This window comes from Rhinatrema bivittatum, chromosome 3 (assembly GCF_901001135.1).
Source record: "Rhinatrema bivittatum chromosome 3, aRhiBiv1.1, whole genome shotgun sequence".
Lineage (NCBI taxonomy): Eukaryota > Metazoa > Chordata > Amphibia > Gymnophiona > Rhinatrematidae > Rhinatrema > Rhinatrema bivittatum.
The window spans coordinates 66,856,061-66,874,769 of NC_042617.1; the positions used below are offsets into that span (position 1 = coordinate 66,856,061).

The window sequence follows — 18,709 nt, forward strand, 5'->3', positions numbered from 1 at the left end:
TTTCCTTGTGCACCCTGAAGGGTTTAACAAAGATATTCTGTAGCAGCTTTTGTATATCAGATTCTTCTGATAATGCTAAATCTGCTCATGGGCCCGTCTGTATACTGTATTTCTTGCCACGCCCTGCCTTCTTCAGATGTTGGGATATACAATTTTCAATGCCAAAAGGAGATGCAAAGGAACTTAGTTGGTCCAACAATTTTTAAGATTCAAAAAGAGGATTTCTTTATTTTTCAACGCGGCATCTCCATTGCTCAATAGTCAAACATGAACAGTTCTCTTTAGGGTCCCCAATCACAGACCCGTGTTTCACCCGAAGACTGCGTCGGGAGGGATGAAATGCACACTTTAAAACTTAGATGCAGCGTTACATTCATAGAGTTTGTTTGGAGTGCATTTTCCTGGTTCCATTACTTGTGATTTTGGGATATACAATCTTGCCATATACTGGTTCCTGTACATTAAGTGGCACATACAAAGTCATACAATCACTTGCTGAAAATCTTTCTGGACCCACTGATTGACTCTCGAGCTGTAAACTGGTAAAGACAGTTTGTTTCGGTCATTTGTAAGACTTTATTCTGATCTTTTCATGCATTGTTTTATATTTGGGGGACCAGAGGTTCATGACTTTCAAGATATTTGTATGCACTTTCCTGGCCAGGTTGTTCTATCTTACATTCCTCAGTTGATGTGGTCTTTTCAAAACAAGTTAATGCACTTTCAGCAAAAGTCACTTTGGTGCACTTCGATAGGTCACATGTCATCTTGATAGTGTAATGGCAGCCTTCACGAATTAATTTTTGTACTTTTCTGCCTCGGGTAGTTTTAATGGATTACTAACAACAGGTCACTGCTGCCAGGATAAATTGCTTTTCACGCAGTCAGCCTGAGCAGGATAGCACGACACACAGACTTTTATTATATTCATTATATTGGCATGGTGAAGGAACTACACAGCACAAGGTCCTCATGCAAGGTGATTTACACAGGGGAAAACAGTGTTTTACATAAGAACATAAGAACATAAGAAAATGCCATACTGGGTCAGACCAAGGGTCCATCAAGCCCAGCATCCTGTTTCCAACAGTGGCCAATCCAGGCCATAAGAACCTGGCAAGTACCCAAAAACTAAGTCTATTCCATGTAACCATTGCTAATGGCAGTGGCTATTCTCTAAGTGAACTTAATAGCAGGTAATGGACTTCTCCTCCAAGAACTTATCCAATCCTTTTTTAAACACAGCTATACTAACTGCACGAACCACATTCTCTGGCAACAAATTCCAGAGTTTAATTGTGCGTTGAGTAAAAAAGAACTTTCTCCGATTAGTTTTAAATGTGCCCCATGCTAACTTCATGGAGTGTCCCCTAGTCCTTCTACTATCCGAAAGAGTAAATAACCGATTCACATCTACCCGTTCTAGACCTCTCATGATTTTAAACACCTCTATCATATCCCCCTCAGTCGTCTCTTCTCCAAGCTGAAAAGTCCTAACCTCTTTAGTCTTTCCTCTAAGGGGAGTTGTTCCATTCCCCTTATCATTTTGTTAGCCCTTCTCTGTACCTTCTCCATCGCAATTATATCTTTTTTGAGATGCGGCGACCAGAATTGTACACAGTATTCAAGGTGCGGTCTCACCATGGAGCGATACAGAGGCATTATGACATTTTCCGTTTTATTCATCATTCCAATCAGCTGCCTGAAAATTAACCTCCTTCAATCTGGCTAAAACAGGAGCTGCATTGAAAGGTGGCGCTCCCGGGACATGTTTAGGATCGGGAGCAGGAAACTATCTTGCGGAGATTGCATTTATTTTCATCTCTCAGCATCGCGGTGATGTTCTCCCGGGTCTCTGCCCTGGAACCTGTTTGCACTTGCTTCCTTTTCCTCCATTACAGCTGGAATGGTGTTGTGTTCCATGGCCGTGGCACCCCACGACCGCGGCCCCCTACCTGATTTGCGGCGTTCCTTCGCCGTGGGAGTCCCTGGGGGAGGGCTCCGATTCGGGCCGTTGTGCCCACATGGCCTCCGGTGCTGCTTGCTGCGGGGGAAGCCGTCCTGCTCCCCCCTCGCAGTGTCCAGCGGCGTCTCCTCTCCGCGGGGGAAATCCAAGATGGCCGCCACCATCCTTAGGTGCGAGGCCGCGCCTCCTCCACAGATGTAAAGGGACCCAATCCCTTTAAATGGCTTCACCTGTTCTCTATCAGCCAGAGCAGGGGAAGTATATAAGGCAGCTTCCTCTGCTCATCCAGCGACTTGGCAACGTCCTCCAGCGCTGTCTAGTCTGCTTGCTTCGGTGAGTTCCTTGAGCTTGATTGCTGTTCCTCTTCGTCCTGGTGTTCCCGGTTCCTGACTTTGGATTGGCTTACGGTGATTCTCTGGTGTACGACTTCGGATTGGCAAGCGGTGATTCTCTGGTGCATGACTTCGGACTGGTGAGCGACGACCCTCTGGCACCCGACCTAGGACTCCTTCAAGACTACCGTCTCCAAGGGCCCACCTAAGTCCCAGCGGCCCGGGTCCCTACGGGCTCCTCCCGGGGGGACTGCGGGCTTCCAGGGCGAAGCTCCAGTCAGCCCTTGCACCAACTCCTGACCTCTCAAAGGTCCACCTAAGTCCCAGCGGTCTGGGTCCCTACGGGCTCCTCCTGGGGGGACCACAGACTTCCAGGGGTGAAGACTCAGTTCCTCTTCTCGTCCCTTCATCTGTCTCCGCCGCTGTCTCAGTCTCCAGTGCCAAGGGTCAGCTCGTCCCATCTTCTGCTCTGCCTCACCTCCTGACGAGAGAATCTACGGATCCTCCGAAAAGTATACCATCCTCCCATCGGCCAAGGGTTCACAAGCCTGAGCGCCACAGATTGCCAAGTCCATGGACCCGGCAAAGGCATCCTCCCACCAGGCCATTCCGGGAATGGCCCAGCGCCTGATGGACCAGTAGAAAACCCTGGACGCATTAGTTTCCTCTGTGCAGAGCTTAACCCAACGTCTTGAGGTCTTAGGGCCTATGAATCCTACACTGCCCGCGCTACCCAGCCACACACCGCCCAGACCTCCAGGGGTGACCTGGGGCATGTAACTCCTACTCGGCTCCCGGCGCCCTCTCGATACGCCGGGGATGCGAAGTTGTGTCGAGGATTCCTCAGCCAGTGCCAGGTCCGCTTCTCCTTGTTGCCGGCGCAGTTTCCCAGCGACCTGGTCAAAACCAGGTACATTATGTCCTTGCTTGACGGGAAGCCTCTGATTTGGGCCTCTCATCTGTGGGAGAGAAGGGATCCTATTTTCGGGAACTTGAGCCAGTTTCTTTCTGCCTTCCGGCAGATGTTCGACGAACCCATTCGCAAACCCACTGCAGTTTCAGAACTGCTCCGACTACGACAGGGCACTCGGACAGTGGCCGAATACGCTATGGAATTCCGCACCCTGGCCGCAGAACTGAATTGGAGGGAAGATTGCCTGCACGGAATCTTCCTGGAAGGGCTAGCTTCGCGCCTTCAGAATGAGCTAGCCGCGAAGGAACTTCCGGATGATCTTGATGCCGTGATAGAGATGGCTAACCGAGTGGATCGCCGAATGAGGTTTCACCTTCCGACAGTTAAGGTGGCGAGAAGGCCCTCACCTCCGCCCAAAGGCAAGTCTGAAGCCCTGCAGGCACCCGTCGAGGAACCCATGGAAGTGGGACGGGGGAAGTTGTCCTCTCACGAACGCCATCGGTGAATAAAGATGGACCTTCGAGGGGCTTACAACCTCATTCGAATTAAGGAAGGTGATGAATGGAAGACGGCCTTCAACACCCCGGACGGCCACTATGAGTATTTGGTGATGCCATTCGGGCTTTGCAATGCCCCCGCAGTATTCCAGAATACCATGAATGAAATATTCCGTGACCTCCTGTACCAATGTGTGGTAATATATTTGGACGACATCTTGATTTTCTCCGATTCTTTGACCGCCCACCGCCGACACGTCGTCCAAGTCTTACAACGTCTCAGGGAACATAAGCTGTACGCGAAGCTCGAAAAGTGCCTGTTTTAGCAGGAGTCTCATCCCTTCCTGGGATACATAGTCTCCAGTCAGGGATTCCGCATGGATCCGCAAAAACTAAGCACCATTCGGGAAAGGCCACAGCCGTCCGGGCTCAAGGCACTCCAAAGGTTCCTGGGTTTCGCAAACTATTATCGGTCTTTTATCCCTAACTATGCGTCCATTGTGGCGCCGATGACAGCCCTGACCCGAAAAGGGGTGGACCCCAAGAAGTGGCCTCCGGGAGCGGAGGTCGCCTTCCGTCGTCTCAAGGAGGCATTCATGCAGCAACCATGCCTTCGGCATCCGGATCCGCAACGGCCATTCTTTATCGAAGTGGACACATCTTCGGAGGGAGTAGGGGCCGTCCTGAGCCAGGCCTCCGAGGGCCACAAGCTACGTCCGTGTGCCTTCCTCTCCTGCCAATTCTTGCCAGCTGAGCGGAACTATGCCATTGGCGACAAGGAGCTCTTGGCCATCAAAGTGGCCTTAGAAGAGTGGCGCCCATGGCTTGAGGGGGCACAGCACCAGTTCACGGTCTTCACAGACCATAAAAATTTAGAGTACCTACACCGGGCACAACGGCTCAATCCCCGACAAGCCCGGTGGGCCCTGTTCTTCCCCCATTTCAACTTCATTTTCCGATACAGACTGGCTGAGAAGAATACTAAGGTTGATGCCCTATCACGGGTATTTGATTCCACGGAGGGTTCTGAGGAACCACAGTACATCATTGACCCATCCCGGGTTCTCCTGGCAACTACCACTACCATCCCGCCTGGGAAGACCCTAGTCCCGCCGCACCTGCGGAAACAAGTGCTGGCGTGGGCCCATGATTCCTGCTGTTCCGGCCACCCAGGGCAATCCCGCACGTTGCAGCATCTGCGCCGGTACTACTGGTGGCCCAAGGTACATAAGGATGTCCGGGCATACGTGGAGTCCTGCCAGACCTGTGCTCGCCACAAGAGGATCTCCGGTTCAACCCCAGGCTTACTTCAAACTTTGCCTGCCCCTGCGGAACCGTGGACCCATGTGGCAACTGACTTTGTGGTGGATCTGCCACTATCCAATGGCAACACGGTAATATGAGTGGTTGTCGACCGTTTTAGCAAGATGGCGCACTTCGTGCCTTTGCCAGGGTTGCCGTCCGCACCACAGCTGGCTCAGCTTTTCGTCCAGCACATCTTCCGGCTTCATGGCCTACCCAAAGGCATCCTGTCTGATCGAGGGCCCCAATTTACCACCAAATTCTGGAGGGCCCTTTGCCAGAAGGTCGACGTCACCCTAGATTACACGTCCGCCTACCATCCACAAACCAACGGTCTCGCAGAGAGAACAAACCAGACATTGAAGCAATTCCTTCGTCTGTATGTTAATGAGATACAAGATGACTGGGCTAGTCTGCTACCCTGGGCCGAATTTGCACTGAATTCCCATGTCTCAGCAGCTACGGGGTCCTCCCCGTTTCAGATAGTGTATGGGAAGCAGCCACGCCTGCCACTGCCCGTTCCCATCATGGTTGCATCTCCGACAGCTCAACTCTCCGCCGATGAGTTACCTCATCTGTGGATATCCACGCAACGCGCCCTGATCAGGACCGGCCAGGCAGCTAAGAGATACGCGGACCAGCACAGAAGGCCGTACCCGCCTCTCAAGCCGTGCCAAAAGATTTGGTTGAGCAAACAGTTCATCCGGTTGAAGCTGCCATCATCGCGACTGGCCCCGCGATTCATCGGACCATTTTCCATCATCCGGCAGGTGGGTGCTGTCTCATATCAACTTCGTCTCCTTCCGTCTCTCAAGATTCACAACACATTCCACGTCTCCCTACTGAAGCCTCTAGTATTATCATGGCCTTCCAGCACGCCTCCGACCCCGCAACCTGTTGCCTCTGAAGATGACATCACCTATCAAGCCCGAGAGGTTCTAGATGTGAGGCAACACAGGAAGAAATGGGAATACCTGATAGTGTGGGAAGGCTTCGGCCCCGAGGAGAACTCCTGGGAACCACTGGCTAATATCCTGGACTGGAGTTTGCTCGAGCAGTTCCACAAGGACCATCCAGCTAAACCCAGGCCTCCGGGGAAACGACCTAAAGAGGGGGGTACTGTTGTGTTCTGCGGCCGTGGCGCCCCACGACCGTGGCCCCCTACCTGATTCGAGGCGTTCCTTTGCTGTGGGAGCCCCGGGGGAGGGCTCCGATTCGGGCCGTTACGCCTGCGCAGCCTCCGGTGCTGCTTGCTGCAGGGGAAGCCGTCCTGCTCCCCCCTCGTGGCGTCCAGCGGCGTCTCCTCTCCACGGGGGAAATCCAAGATGGCCGCCGCCATCCTTAGGTGCGAGGCCGCGCCTCCTCCACAGATTTAAAGGGACCCAGTCCCTTTAAATGGCTTCACCTGTTCTCTATCAGCCAGAGCAGGGGAAGTATATAAGGCAGCTTCCTCTGCTCATCCAGCGACTTGGCAACGTCCTCCAGCGCTATCTAGTCTGCTTGCCTCGGTGAGTTCCTTGAGCTTGGATTGCTGTTCCTCTTCATCCTGGTGTTCCCGGTTCTTGACTTCGGATTGGCTTACGGTGATTCTCTGGTGCACGACTTCGGACTGGTGAGTGACAACCCTCTGGCACCCGACCTAGGACTCCTTCAAGACTACCGTCTCCAAGGGCCCACCTAAGTCCCAGCGGCCCGGGTCCCTACGGGCTCCTCCCGGGGGGAACCGCGGGCTTCCAGGGCGAAGCTCCAGTCAACCCTTGCACCAACTCCTGATCTCTCAAAGGTCCACCTAAGTCCCAGGGGTCTGAGTCCCTACGGACTCCTCCTGGGGGGACCACAGACTTCCAGGGGTGAAGACTCAGCTCCTCTTCTCGTCCCTTCATCTGTCTCCGCTGCTGCCTCAGTCTCCAGTGCCAAGGGTCAGCTCGTCCCGTCTTCTGCTCTGCCTCGCCTCCCGACGAGAGAACCTACGGATCCTCCGAAACGAATACCATCCTCCCGTCGGCCAAGGGTTCACAAGCCTGAGCGCTACAGAATGGGAGGCAGAGGCCACCGCTGGCTCTGACCTGTTATTTCAATGAAAAAATTACTCAGAAATAGCAGGTGCCAATGTCTACGGGCACTTTCTGCCAGTGGCACATTTTAAAGTGGAAGTACACGCATACTTTTGCTCTGAGAACCAGTGCAAACCCTGCAGGTTAAAAGAGCCCGTCAACTTTATCCCAAGAGTATGAAAATTGCCCCCTTTGTTATTTTATTTATGTATTTATTACCTTAGATTTGTGGATCGGAACTTATACAGATATTAGAGGCAATTAATAATTAAAAATGACAACGTCAATAAAACCCCTTTACAGTCAGTGAATAAAGTATCCAAAATACAGTAAACAGTAAAAACAGGGTGGACAACTTTTAGACAAATGGTTTACACGGACAAAATGCTTTTAACCTGCGTTAATCCCTTTGAAGATTGCTGTGTAAATTCTAAAACATTGCTTTCAATTATGCACAGGAGACGGAATTTTCTTTGTAATTGCCCTCAGTGAAGGTGTTTTGATTTATATTTAAAGTACTTTAAATGTTTTAAATTCACAACTCGTTTCTAAAGATAGGATTTCTAGAGGTTGATTATTACACTTTGTAAAAAAATAAAAAAATATTTACCAATTGCTTCTATAGCTCCAAGTTAGAAAGTAGCAGGCAATGTAAAAAAAACAAAAAACCTGAAAAAACTAAGCATGCCTTTGGACATTTTATTAACTTCACTGACAGGGGAACAAAGTCAAAGGTTTGTCAGTCTTATTTATCTTATTTATTTAGAACATTTTTATCCCCCACATTTACCTGTTGAAACTCTGAGCAAGGTACATAAAAATACAGGCAGTATATATTAGCAAAATCAGTTACATAAGGAAGCAGTTATGGGGTGCCGAGATGCTGTTCATATATCTCGGACTCTTGCACTCAGCTTGTATTTCAACTGGGTTTCCCTTGCTGAAGATCAGGAGCCCCCAGACTTTTCAAAGAAGAGCCATATAAAATATTTCAGATTACTAAGAGAGCCAGACTGGAGGGGGAAGGAGTGGGAAGGTGGGGAGGGTCCCCGGATAATTTGCTGAAGAGGAGTGGGGGTGTGGCTGATGGTGTCAGTAATATTTCTGTATTTTTCAGATCTTGGCTACACTCCAGGAACCTCGCACCCTGCATCCCTCCCATGCCTTTCCTCCCCCCGCCCCAGCACCTTTTTCTTTCCCCTGCAGCATCTCCCTTTCCCCCTCCTTCCTCCCCCTGCCCACCTTCTCTCAGGAGCGTCTGCCCTCCCTTCTCAGAAAGCTTCATTATCTTTTCTGGGCACCCGTCTCCTTCCTCCTATGGCAGTGTCTCCGGCCTGCGGTCCCCCTCCAATGACGTGGGGAGCCCAGGGGTCCCCCCTGTAATGAAGCAAACTGCCCTGCTGATGAGAGTGGCTGCACAGGACCATGCCTCTCTGTCTCTGCTACCCTTCCCCTCCTCCTCCTCCCAGATTCTTGTTTTCTCCTACCCTTCTCACTTGGAAGCTTTGGTCACTAGTTCCCATTTTGCTTGTTGTCTACGAGCCCAGATCGGGCTGAAGCTCCTAAAGGCCATCCTGCTATGGTGAGCCAGATAAAAGTTGTCCATGGGCCAAATGTTGCCCATCGGCCATAGTTTGGGGAGCTCTGCCGTAGTCTGTGCTGGGATGATTTTCCAGTTCTCTCTCTTTCCAGAAAAATAGTCAAATGTTCTCTTTTGCCTTGCAATCCAGACTCAGGTTTAGTGGCCTCAGGCATGCAGCTTCAGTGGGTTCGGTAGCATCTCGGGTTGCAGATGCTCACGGTCTCTCCTGTCATTGGCAGGGCACAGCTGGTGCTGAATTTCAAGGTTTCCAAGCAGTTCCTTCTGTTGGATTAAAAAAAAAAAAAATCTACTGCTGTATACTTCTGTTCCCAATAGGAGGAACTCAAGACCCATCCATGACTGGCTTTTACTTTGTTTGCTGCTACTGCAAGCAAACACAGTATGTCACTACTGGCCTTGGAGTTGGTCATGTAGGTGTACGCCACAAAAGCTGCATAACTTCAAATTATCAACAAAAAGAAAAGGTGTTATGTCTGGATTTTCCATGTGTGTCGTAGGCAGGTTCCCAATTACGGTGCAAATCTTTCCATATATGCACATGACAAGAAGAGGTTCTATAAACTAAACACGCATCATGAGCACTCTTGCACAAAGAAAAAAAAGTTCCCCCACAGTCCACAGTGGACTGGTCCAGCTGCATAAGGGTGACTCTTCAGAAAAGCGAGCTGGGGACTGTTCTCCACCAAACCAGCAGTTTGATTGCCACATCTAAAAGAAGCATACATACTGACTGGCTTCAGGAGAGTGCTGGCATGTATAATATACTGATCGGCAGTATATTAATTAGAGATTATTTATTTATTTAGGCATTTTTATATACCGAAACATATTGTGTACACCTCATGTCGGTTTACATAATTTGATGGACAGTCTTTAACGACAAGTCCTAAATTTATTCAATAAAAATAAAATAACAATAAATACAACTAAAATAGTAAAATAATGCTAAAATAAAATAACCCTATAAATAGTAAAAGCATGTAAAATTATATCATAATCATTCTAAAATAACAAAATAAGAACATAAGAAGAACATAAGAACATGCCATACTGGGTCAGACCAAGGGTCCATCAAGCCTTAGCCCAGCATCCTGTTTCCAACAGTGGCCATTCCAGGCCATAAGAACCTGGCAAGTACCCAAAAACTAAGTCTATTCCATGTTACCATTGCTAGGAATAGCAGTGGCTATTTTCTAAGTCAACTTAATTAATAGCAGGTAATGGACTTCTCCAAGAACTTATGCAATCCTTTTTTGAACGCAGCTACACTAACTGCACTAACCACATCCTCTGGCAACAATTGATTAATTAAAATTAATTAGTAATTTGAAATATTTTATATGGCTTTTCTTTGAAATGTCTGCGGACTCTTGCATTCAGCTTGTATTTCAACTGGATTTCCCTTGCTGAAGATCAGGAGCCGCCAGACTTTTCAAAGAAGAGCCATATAAAATATTTCAAGTTACTAACAGGCCGATACAGTTAGCCTGCTATTTGACGCGCGTTTTCCCTTACCCCTTATTCAGTAAGGGGAGGAAAACGCGCGTCCAACCCGTGGCACCTAATAGCGCCCTCAACATGCAAATGCATGTTGATGGCCCTATTAGGTATGTGCGCGGGATACAGAAAGTAAAATGTCAGCCAAGCCGCACATTTTACTTTCAGAAATTAGCGCCGACCCAAAGGTGACCCGGCACCAGGAAAGTGCACAGAAAAGCAGTAAAAATTTTTCTGTGCACCCTCTGACTTAATATCATAGCGGTCCCGAAAAGTTAAAAAAAATAAATAAATTTGAATTCGCCCACGGCTGTCGGGTCGAAAACCGGACACTCAATTTTGCCGGCGTCCGGTTTCCGAGCCTGTGGCTGTCAGCGGGCTCGAGAACCGACGCCGGCAAAATTGAGCATCAGCTGTCAAACCCGTTGACAGCCGCCGTTCCTGTCAAAAAGGAGGCGCTAGGGACGTGCTAGTGTCCCTAGCGCCTCTTTTTCCCCGTTTTTACCGTGTCACCTAATTTAAATACAGAATCGCGCGCACCGGCAAAGGGCCGGTGCGCGCGCCGGGAGAGTGGGCGTTCTTCCGCTCTCCCGCGGACTTTACTGAATCGGCCTGTAAGAGAGCCAGACTGGAGGGGAAAGGGATGTGCATTTGTTTCTTCTTTTTTTTTTTTGTTTCTCATGCACTCTAGTTTTTTTAGTGCGCGCTAAATCGAATTAGTGTGTACTAACTCGGTTTAGTGCGCACTAAAACAAACAAAGGACTAATAAAAATGAAATGAAATGTGAAAAAAAAAAAACCCTGGCTGCGCATCCTTAATATTAATATTCCTTCCTTGAGGGCTAAGGAATTGAGTGATGGCAGAAAAGGTATCTCTGTTCCTAGGCTTTCTGCTGCTGTAACAAAGTGTTCTGGTGACTTTTCAGCATGAAAAGCTTGGAAACAGAAACTGGAAGATCAGGACTGACTTACTGACTTGTGGCCTGTGACCTGGAAGCAGATAAGTCGCATGCATACGAGTAGGGGAGGCATCAATGCTATGCCAGGTATCTTAGGAAACAGCCATGTGCAGCAGATGCGAGTTAAAGAGTAACATGCAACTGTTTTTCAGGTGAAACATGGGTATTCCAAGAGAGTCTGGTGTACACTGGTTGGAAAAACGTTATTTTATTTTCGCTGCCATGAAGATAAGGTATGTATATGTGTGTGTATGTACTTCTCACAGCCCAGGAAGTGGCAGTAGACATTTAGGGATACATTTTCAAAGGCTGAGTCAGGATCTGGGTGGCTAGATTGGCTGAATCTGAATTAGTGGCAGGGTGCATTTTAGACATCCAAACATCTGTGGGGACTTTTAGCCTCATTAGAAAGAGGGGTTCCGGTGGGTGGGTGGGTGGTGGGAGTTCCAGAGAGTGGGGTTGGAAACCGCACATATACATTTAAGACACAAAAACGTCCTTTGTGTAGTCTTACTTTATGCCATTATTTGCCATGCGAGAGTGTGCACGCAATTTTAACCGCATGGCAGGCTAATATACAAATGCAGCACGCCAGGGCACCGTGCGCTTATAAATCATCTGGGTTTGTACAGACTGCCAAGTATACGTGCATTTTTGCAGGTAAGCGTCATTTTGAAAATTGACTTCTGAAGTTTTTTCACCAGCTATATTTTTAATAGCGCCCATGTGGTTTGGGAGGGTAGTGGGAATGGCTTTATAGTAACATAGTAAGTGACGGCAGATAAAGGACAAATGGTCCATCCAAACTGCCCAGCAAGGTGTTCAGGGTTGTCACTGCCGCTGCGGGCAGGTTACACTCATTCAGAAATGTGACCCCAGGGTACTCCAGTACATTCAGCATTTCAGATAACTTCAAGCTGAAAGTTGGCCTGGCATTGAACTCTTCAGATTCACATGTTTTTCCTGCTGTGGGTTTGTGTATCACAAAGTGTTTTTATGTTAACATCTTTATGCCTTGTCTCAGCTTCTTCAGTATCTGTGAGGCCCATATTCAGTTAAGCCAGGGTGCAGACAGGTTATCTGTCTAAAGTTAGCTGTTTACCTTGTCATAGATATTCAGCAGGACAAGTCTCTGGCTGAATATACTTGGCTAAAGTTATTGGGTATCATCACCCGGATAATTTTTAAACCTAAACAGCTATATTTGAATATAATTGGTTAGGTTTTAAATTATCCGGGTATGTATACCCGGATAACTTTAACCTTAACTGGCTATATGCAAAATATAGCTGGTTAAATAGCAAGCATCTACCCTTCCAGGCCCGATCCCCACCCTCCAAAATCAGTATAAATTATGTCAGGCACAGCATCTGATCCCATCTCAAGCCCTCTGGAAGAATTTTAAAAAGTTGCAGGCCATAGCAAAGAGCCTCCCTACCCACATTGTTCAAAAAAAAACAAACCCCACACGGTTTGGCAGCGCCTTCCTACCTCCCACCCACCCGCAACCCTTAATGCAGTTTTCCCCACACCCCTAGAAATGCCTAACAGCTCCACGTCTCCCGGGAGCATGGTACATTCCTCCAGCTCGTGGCAGCATTCTGCATCCACCCCAGCCCAAGAATAATTAAAACAACGATGGGGGCTAGCCCCTGATCCTCCCCAGCCCCCAACCTCCCCAAATCTATTAGAAACAAGTAACAGGCCATAGTGGCCGGAGACCACCCCCCAGCCTGAGGCATTTCATTTCAGACCAGGCTTCCCAAGAAGCAGATAACTGTCACCCGGGAACCTCCCTCCCTCCCACACAAGCCTTCAAGATTAGCCAGGACGGGAGAGCGATACCGCTCCAGCCATGCCCTGAATTGCTCTAACAGCAGTGCCAGCAGCACAAACCACCAACATTGCTGCGATTGTGTCAAGAGGATGGGGCCCGGTCCATGGCATACATTGAAATGGCTCGGTGGGGGCCATGGCCCGCTGCTTGTTTTGAATTAATTTGGGAGGTTGAGGGGTAGATTGGGTGCTAGCCCAAAATTGTTTTAATTATTTTGGAGGGTGGGGAGGGGCTGGGGGATCATTCTGCTCGCCTTCTTTTTTTTTCCATTTCTATTTAACCAGCTCTATGGACACTATAGCCTCTTAAGCTTCTTTATCCGGGTAAACGTACCCAGAAACCTTTAGGACTTCTCTGAGGCAGTCCTAAATTTATCTGGATAACTTAGCCAGATGATGCCAAATATCATCATTGTCCAGCTAACTTACCCAGATAAGTTTGGCCCTCCCAGACTTATCCTGCTAAATTTTATCCGGTTAATCACTTACTGCCTGATTCACTAAGGCTTTTCTCCCATTCTGTGTCTATGGGGAAAATACCTTGATGAATCGAGCTCTTAGACAGATAACTTGGGGTGTTCAGACTGGCGGTAAATTTAAAATTCCAGGGTTTGTCTAGCTAAGCCCCAACATAGCCAGACAAACCCCTTTGAATATGGATGGACCCTTTAGGTTCTAATGTTGATCAGAAAATGGAACCCTGTTCCCAGTCATTCATTAACTGACAATAGATGCCAGGTGAATCTCACTATGATGCAGTGGTTTTGAAATAATAAAAGTAATTCAAACTTATTAAAAAAAAAATTTCAGTTTCATTTTGTGAGAGTGATTGCGCCCTTGGCAGAAGACATTATCCTAAAATTATACTCTCCATAATGTAAAATGCCATGGTCTTCTGCTGGGGCTTCCAAGCACTGCCAGAGGCGGTTGGCGCTCAGTAATGTCAGCTGGCACAATCACACAGAGAGAGAGAGAGAGAGAGCTCCTTTTTCTACGAACTGTCCTGTAAATCTGCTGATGTTTTTACCTGTGGGCGGAGGATAAAGGGGGGGGGAGGCGGCTTGATCATTTCTTATGCTTATTTCCCAGTTTCCTCTCGGTCAAATCAAGCTTTGGGAAGCAAAGGTTGAAGAAGTGGACAGGTCTTGTGATTCTGATGAAGACTATGAGTCCAGCGGCCGTAGTTTATTATCGACACATTATACCATTGCTCTCCACCCCAAAGAGCAAGGACCCACCTACCTTCTCATTGGCTCCAAACACGAGAAGGTATTGTACCATATCTTACCTTTGGCTTGCATAGGTGGAATTATGATACCGACTGCCACTGTAGATTTGCCATCCATATTATGCCCTGTTTATTCCCAGCTACCTCAGCCTCATCTGCATCTGACTTTTTATACTACGGGCTTTCTCTGCTGCGTGCGCTACCAGCACTGCTGTCAGAGCAACCTAGGACACCACCGGGAGCAGTAAGAATCTTCCGCACGCTCAGTAGCTTTGGGACTTCTCAGGGAGGGGCAGGTGGGTGGGGAGGATGAGGTGGGTGGCAGGAGGGGTCATGGAGCCAGAGCGTATTTTTTTGATATTGGGGCAGAGTAGGGGGACCTTGGACCACTATAGCCCATGGTTTTTTAATTTTACTTTACAGGGTTGGGAATCAGGTTACCCCCTGACATTTTTTAGGGGAGTGGAGGGGGGATTCATCCCTGTTCTCCTGGAAGGGTTTGGTTTTGTTTTTCATTTAACTAGTATATTTCGAATATAGCTGGTTAGTTATAGAGATGTTCAGCTAAGCTTACCCAGATAACTTTTAACTGGGTATATTCAGAGGCAGGGCTAAAGTTATGGCAGATAACGTTAGCTGAGTATATTCAGTGGAAGACGAGTCACACTGAATATTTGGCTAAAATCATCCAGGCAACTTTACCCAAATAACTTTGCTGCTCACCGGCCTACCGAATATGGATCTCATTATATTTGGGAGCAGCAGCATTCCAAGCTGATCAGCAGTTAAAAGTCTCATGTTTAAATGTAGTTTTATTTTAAAGGGAGTGCTGCGGTAAAAAAAAGTGCTTCCTCTCCCCACTCCCTTAGCAATTTCCAAATCTATGACGTCCTTCAGATCTTCCCGTGCACCATTAAGGGTTAACAGTATTGTTAACTTTGACATAGGGAGGGTCATTCTGAAAAGCATTTTACCCATGGAAATGGCTTGCCTGATATGCGGGTGAACGTAGGCAGGTACTGTGTGTCCTATATGTACATAAGTTTACCCAGACTGAGTGGAGGGGTTCTCAAGGGCATGGTTGGGGAGGATTATGCACTTACGCACAGATTTTTGCATTTTCAAAGATAGGTGTGTAGATTTTCTTGAAAAATTCCCCTGCGCACAATAGCAGGTGGAATCATTTTCAGAGCAGACTTGCATACATTTGCTTTGCAAATCGGTGTTAACTTACGCCCGTATTTGCTGGCCGACTGATGCGGACTGTTAGAAAATTACCCTCCATCCCCACCCTCGCCTCTCTGTGTGCTCAGGAGGCAGGATGATTTGCATGGTTCCCCTGGGATGCCCTTCACAAACTGGCCTGTCTGCTCTGACTGAGATTAGCGGGAACGAGACTGCTCAGTTCCGCTGGTGAAAGTTTTTTTTCTGCCTAAACGGATCTGTGATTCCTTCTGTTAATCCTCTCCTGCAAGAACCCTCTCCATCTCCTTCCTTGAAGCCCTACAGACTGGTTTGTTCCATTGTTCTTTCTATCTTCCCATTACAACATGGAGACCACAGCTAGTTCATGTGCTGGCGAGAGCAATGCTCGTTCCTCTATGCTCCATAATACTCTCTGGCTGGTCCCCTGGTGTCGCTGACAGCTGTGCCTTGGCTGTCCTGCAGGATGCATGAGTGTTTAATGGCAAGAATTTCATCCCAGATTCTGGATACTTTTTTTTTCCCTTCAAGTTTTTTTTTTGTTTTTTTTTGTTATGTGATGAGAGAGAAAACTTTGGCAAACAAGCAGTCACTAAAGCCGAAGATGCATGTTCTGTTTTCCCAGGACACCTGGCTGTATCACCTTACCGTCGCTGCAGGAAGCACATCCGTGAACGTCGGATCTGAATTTGAACAGCTTGTTTGCAAACTGCTGAATTTAGAAGGAGAATCATGTAAGTTACTGGACGGCCCTCGGTTCTTCTTAAGGTGTATTCCCTCGAGTTACTTCTCTCTAATAAGTTTAAATGTCTATTTTAATTCTCACTCTGTTATTAATAAGTCATTAGCTATTCATGATTTGATCCAAGATTTTAAGTTCCACTTTGAGGGACCTGTTTTGGACACACTTTACCCCCCTGGCTGGGTTATAAATAATTTACCTAGAATAGGAAGGCGAGATGGAGGTTTAGCAGAGATTTTTAAGAAATTTGTTGTGCTCTGTAACCTAGATTTGAAACAGTTCCCCACTGGATGTGAATATTTGCATTTTTTCAGTTGTGGACTTCAGCTGGTAATTTTTCTTCTGGTTTACAGGTGGCCTAAGGGTACTGCTATTGAACTAGATTAATTAATTTCTTATATTTCGTTTGTTAGTTTGGAATACTCACTGGTATTGGTAGTTAGGTATATTAATTTGAATTTTCATGACCCATCTGTTGCTCAGGAAGCTCATTTTATCTCATCTGTGTCTGTTCTTGGACCACGTCAGATAAATTTTGTGCCCACTCATGTGGCTAGACACACTGTTGGCTTGTTGTTGGCACCGAAGATGCAAAGGGGATGAATATCTTATTTCTAGCATTAAACCCTCACCACTATTTGGTCTGACCAATTTTTTTTTAGAGTTTTCTATCCACGCTGTCTGTCATTTTACTGTAGATAGATATAACAGCGTGAAGATGTTGTCTAGAGGGAAAATGTACGGTCTGCACTTTAGTGAAGATGTTTCTCTTGATCCTTTTTTGGAACAGGATTGTTCTTTAAAGGAGTTAAGCCTTGTTTTGGCATTCCGCTTTGACTGTGGCATTTCATAAGGTGGCTTCTCTAAAAATTAAAGCAACCATTGGAAAAGAAGGTTTCATTCTGGTACTCAGATTTGCTTAAAGTTTCCAAAAAAGGAGAATTTGGCAACATTCTGGCGATCTGGAGAATAAAGCCTCTTGATGTGCAAAATATAAAAAAATACAAAATTGATATTTGTATGGCCAAGAAAATGTGTTATACGGATTTGATTCTGGAAGGTAAAATTGCACTCATGAATTATTTTCAATTGGTAATAAGAACATAAGAAATTGCCATACTGGGTCAGACCAAGGATTCATCAAGCCCAGCATCCTGTTTCCAACAGTGGCCAATCCAAGTCACAAATACCTGGAAAGTACCCAAATACTAAGTAGATCCCATGCTACTCCCTAAGTCAACTTGATTAATACCAGTTAATGGATTTCTCTTCCAAGAACTTATCCAAACCATTTTTAAACCCAGCTGTCTTAACTGCACTAACCACATCCTGTAGCAGCAAATTCCAGAGCTTAATTGTGCGTTGAGTAAAAAAGAATTTTCTCTGATTAGTTTTAAATGTGCTACCTGCTAACTTCATGGAGTGCTCCCAGTCCTTCTATTATCTGAAAAAGTAAATAACGGGTTTACATTTACCTGTTCTAGACCTCTCAAGATTTCAAAGACTTCTATCATATCTCCCCTTCAACTGTCTCTGCTTGAAGCTGAACAGCCCTAACCTCTTTAGCCTTTCTTCATAGGGGAGCTATTCCATCCCCTATATCATTTTGGTCGCCCTTCTCTGTACCTTCTCCAGTTCAACTACATCTTTTTTGAGATGTGGCGACCAGAATTGTACACAGTACTTGTCTCACCATGGAGCAATACAGAGGCATTATGACATTTTCTATTTTATCCACCATTCCCTTCTTAATATTTCCTAACATTCTGTTTGCTTTTTTGACTGCCACAGTATACTGAGCTGATGATTTCAATGTGTTATCCACCTTGACGCCTAGATCTCTTTCCTGGGTGGTAGCTCCTAATATGGAACCTAACATCATGTAACAACTGCATGGGTATTTTCCCCTACATGCAACACCTTGCACTTGTCCACATTAAATTTCATCTTGTTGGATTCGTGGACCCTTGGACCGATCGGAACCAGAGGGTGAGCCGCTGAGCGAGGTGACAGCGGAGGTCCCGATCGGAAGGCGGCAAGGACGGAGTTGTGGGTGGCTGGAGGAAGATCCTGGGAAGCCCTATGCGACCAAGGGCCGAGGCAAGGAAGGATGAAGCGGTGGAGCTGGTACAATGGTGAGAAGATCTTCGCCCTGGAAGCCGACCCTCCCCCGAGAGGAGCTCGTAGGAGTTCGGCTGCTGGGACTTAGGAGATTCACCCTGGAAGCCGGCGTCCCCCCAGGAGGAGCCCGTAGGGACCCGGCCGCTGGGACTTAGGAGAGCCCGCGGGGGCGGAGTCAGACGGAGTCCAAGGTCGTTGCTCACCAGTCCAGAGTCGTGTACCAGAGAATCGTCGCTTGCCAGTCCGGGATCAGAAGCCAAAGGATCGCTGTAAGCCAAACCGGGGTCCGAGACCAGGGAGTCGTCGTAAGCCAGTCCGAGGTCAAGAGCCAGAGGGATCACCGTAAGCCGCACCGGGGTCAGAAGCCAAGAATCGTTGTAAGCCAGTCCAGAGTCAGAAGCCGAGAATCACTGTAAGCCAGTCCAGGATCAGGAACCACAGGAAATCAGGAGAGTA

The 18,709-nt window shown here is 47.5% G+C and overlaps 1 protein-coding gene across 4 annotated transcripts in view; it reads left to right on the forward strand.

Moving 5' to 3' along the window:
- PLEKHH2 (pleckstrin homology, MyTH4 and FERM domain containing H2) overlaps positions 1-18,709 on the forward strand; it is a 230,063-nt gene that overhangs the window by 126,659 nt on the left and 84,695 nt on the right. For all 4 annotated transcript variants that reach the window (XM_029593328.1, XM_029593325.1, XM_029593326.1 and 1 more), the window contains 3 exons: positions 11,276-11,356; positions 14,049-14,228; positions 16,016-16,124. In XM_029593328.1, coding sequence (XP_029449188.1) covers positions 11,276-11,356; positions 14,049-14,228; positions 16,016-16,124 — 370 coding nt within the window. The remainder of the gene's footprint in view (positions 1-11,275; positions 11,357-14,048; positions 14,229-16,015; positions 16,125-18,709) is intronic.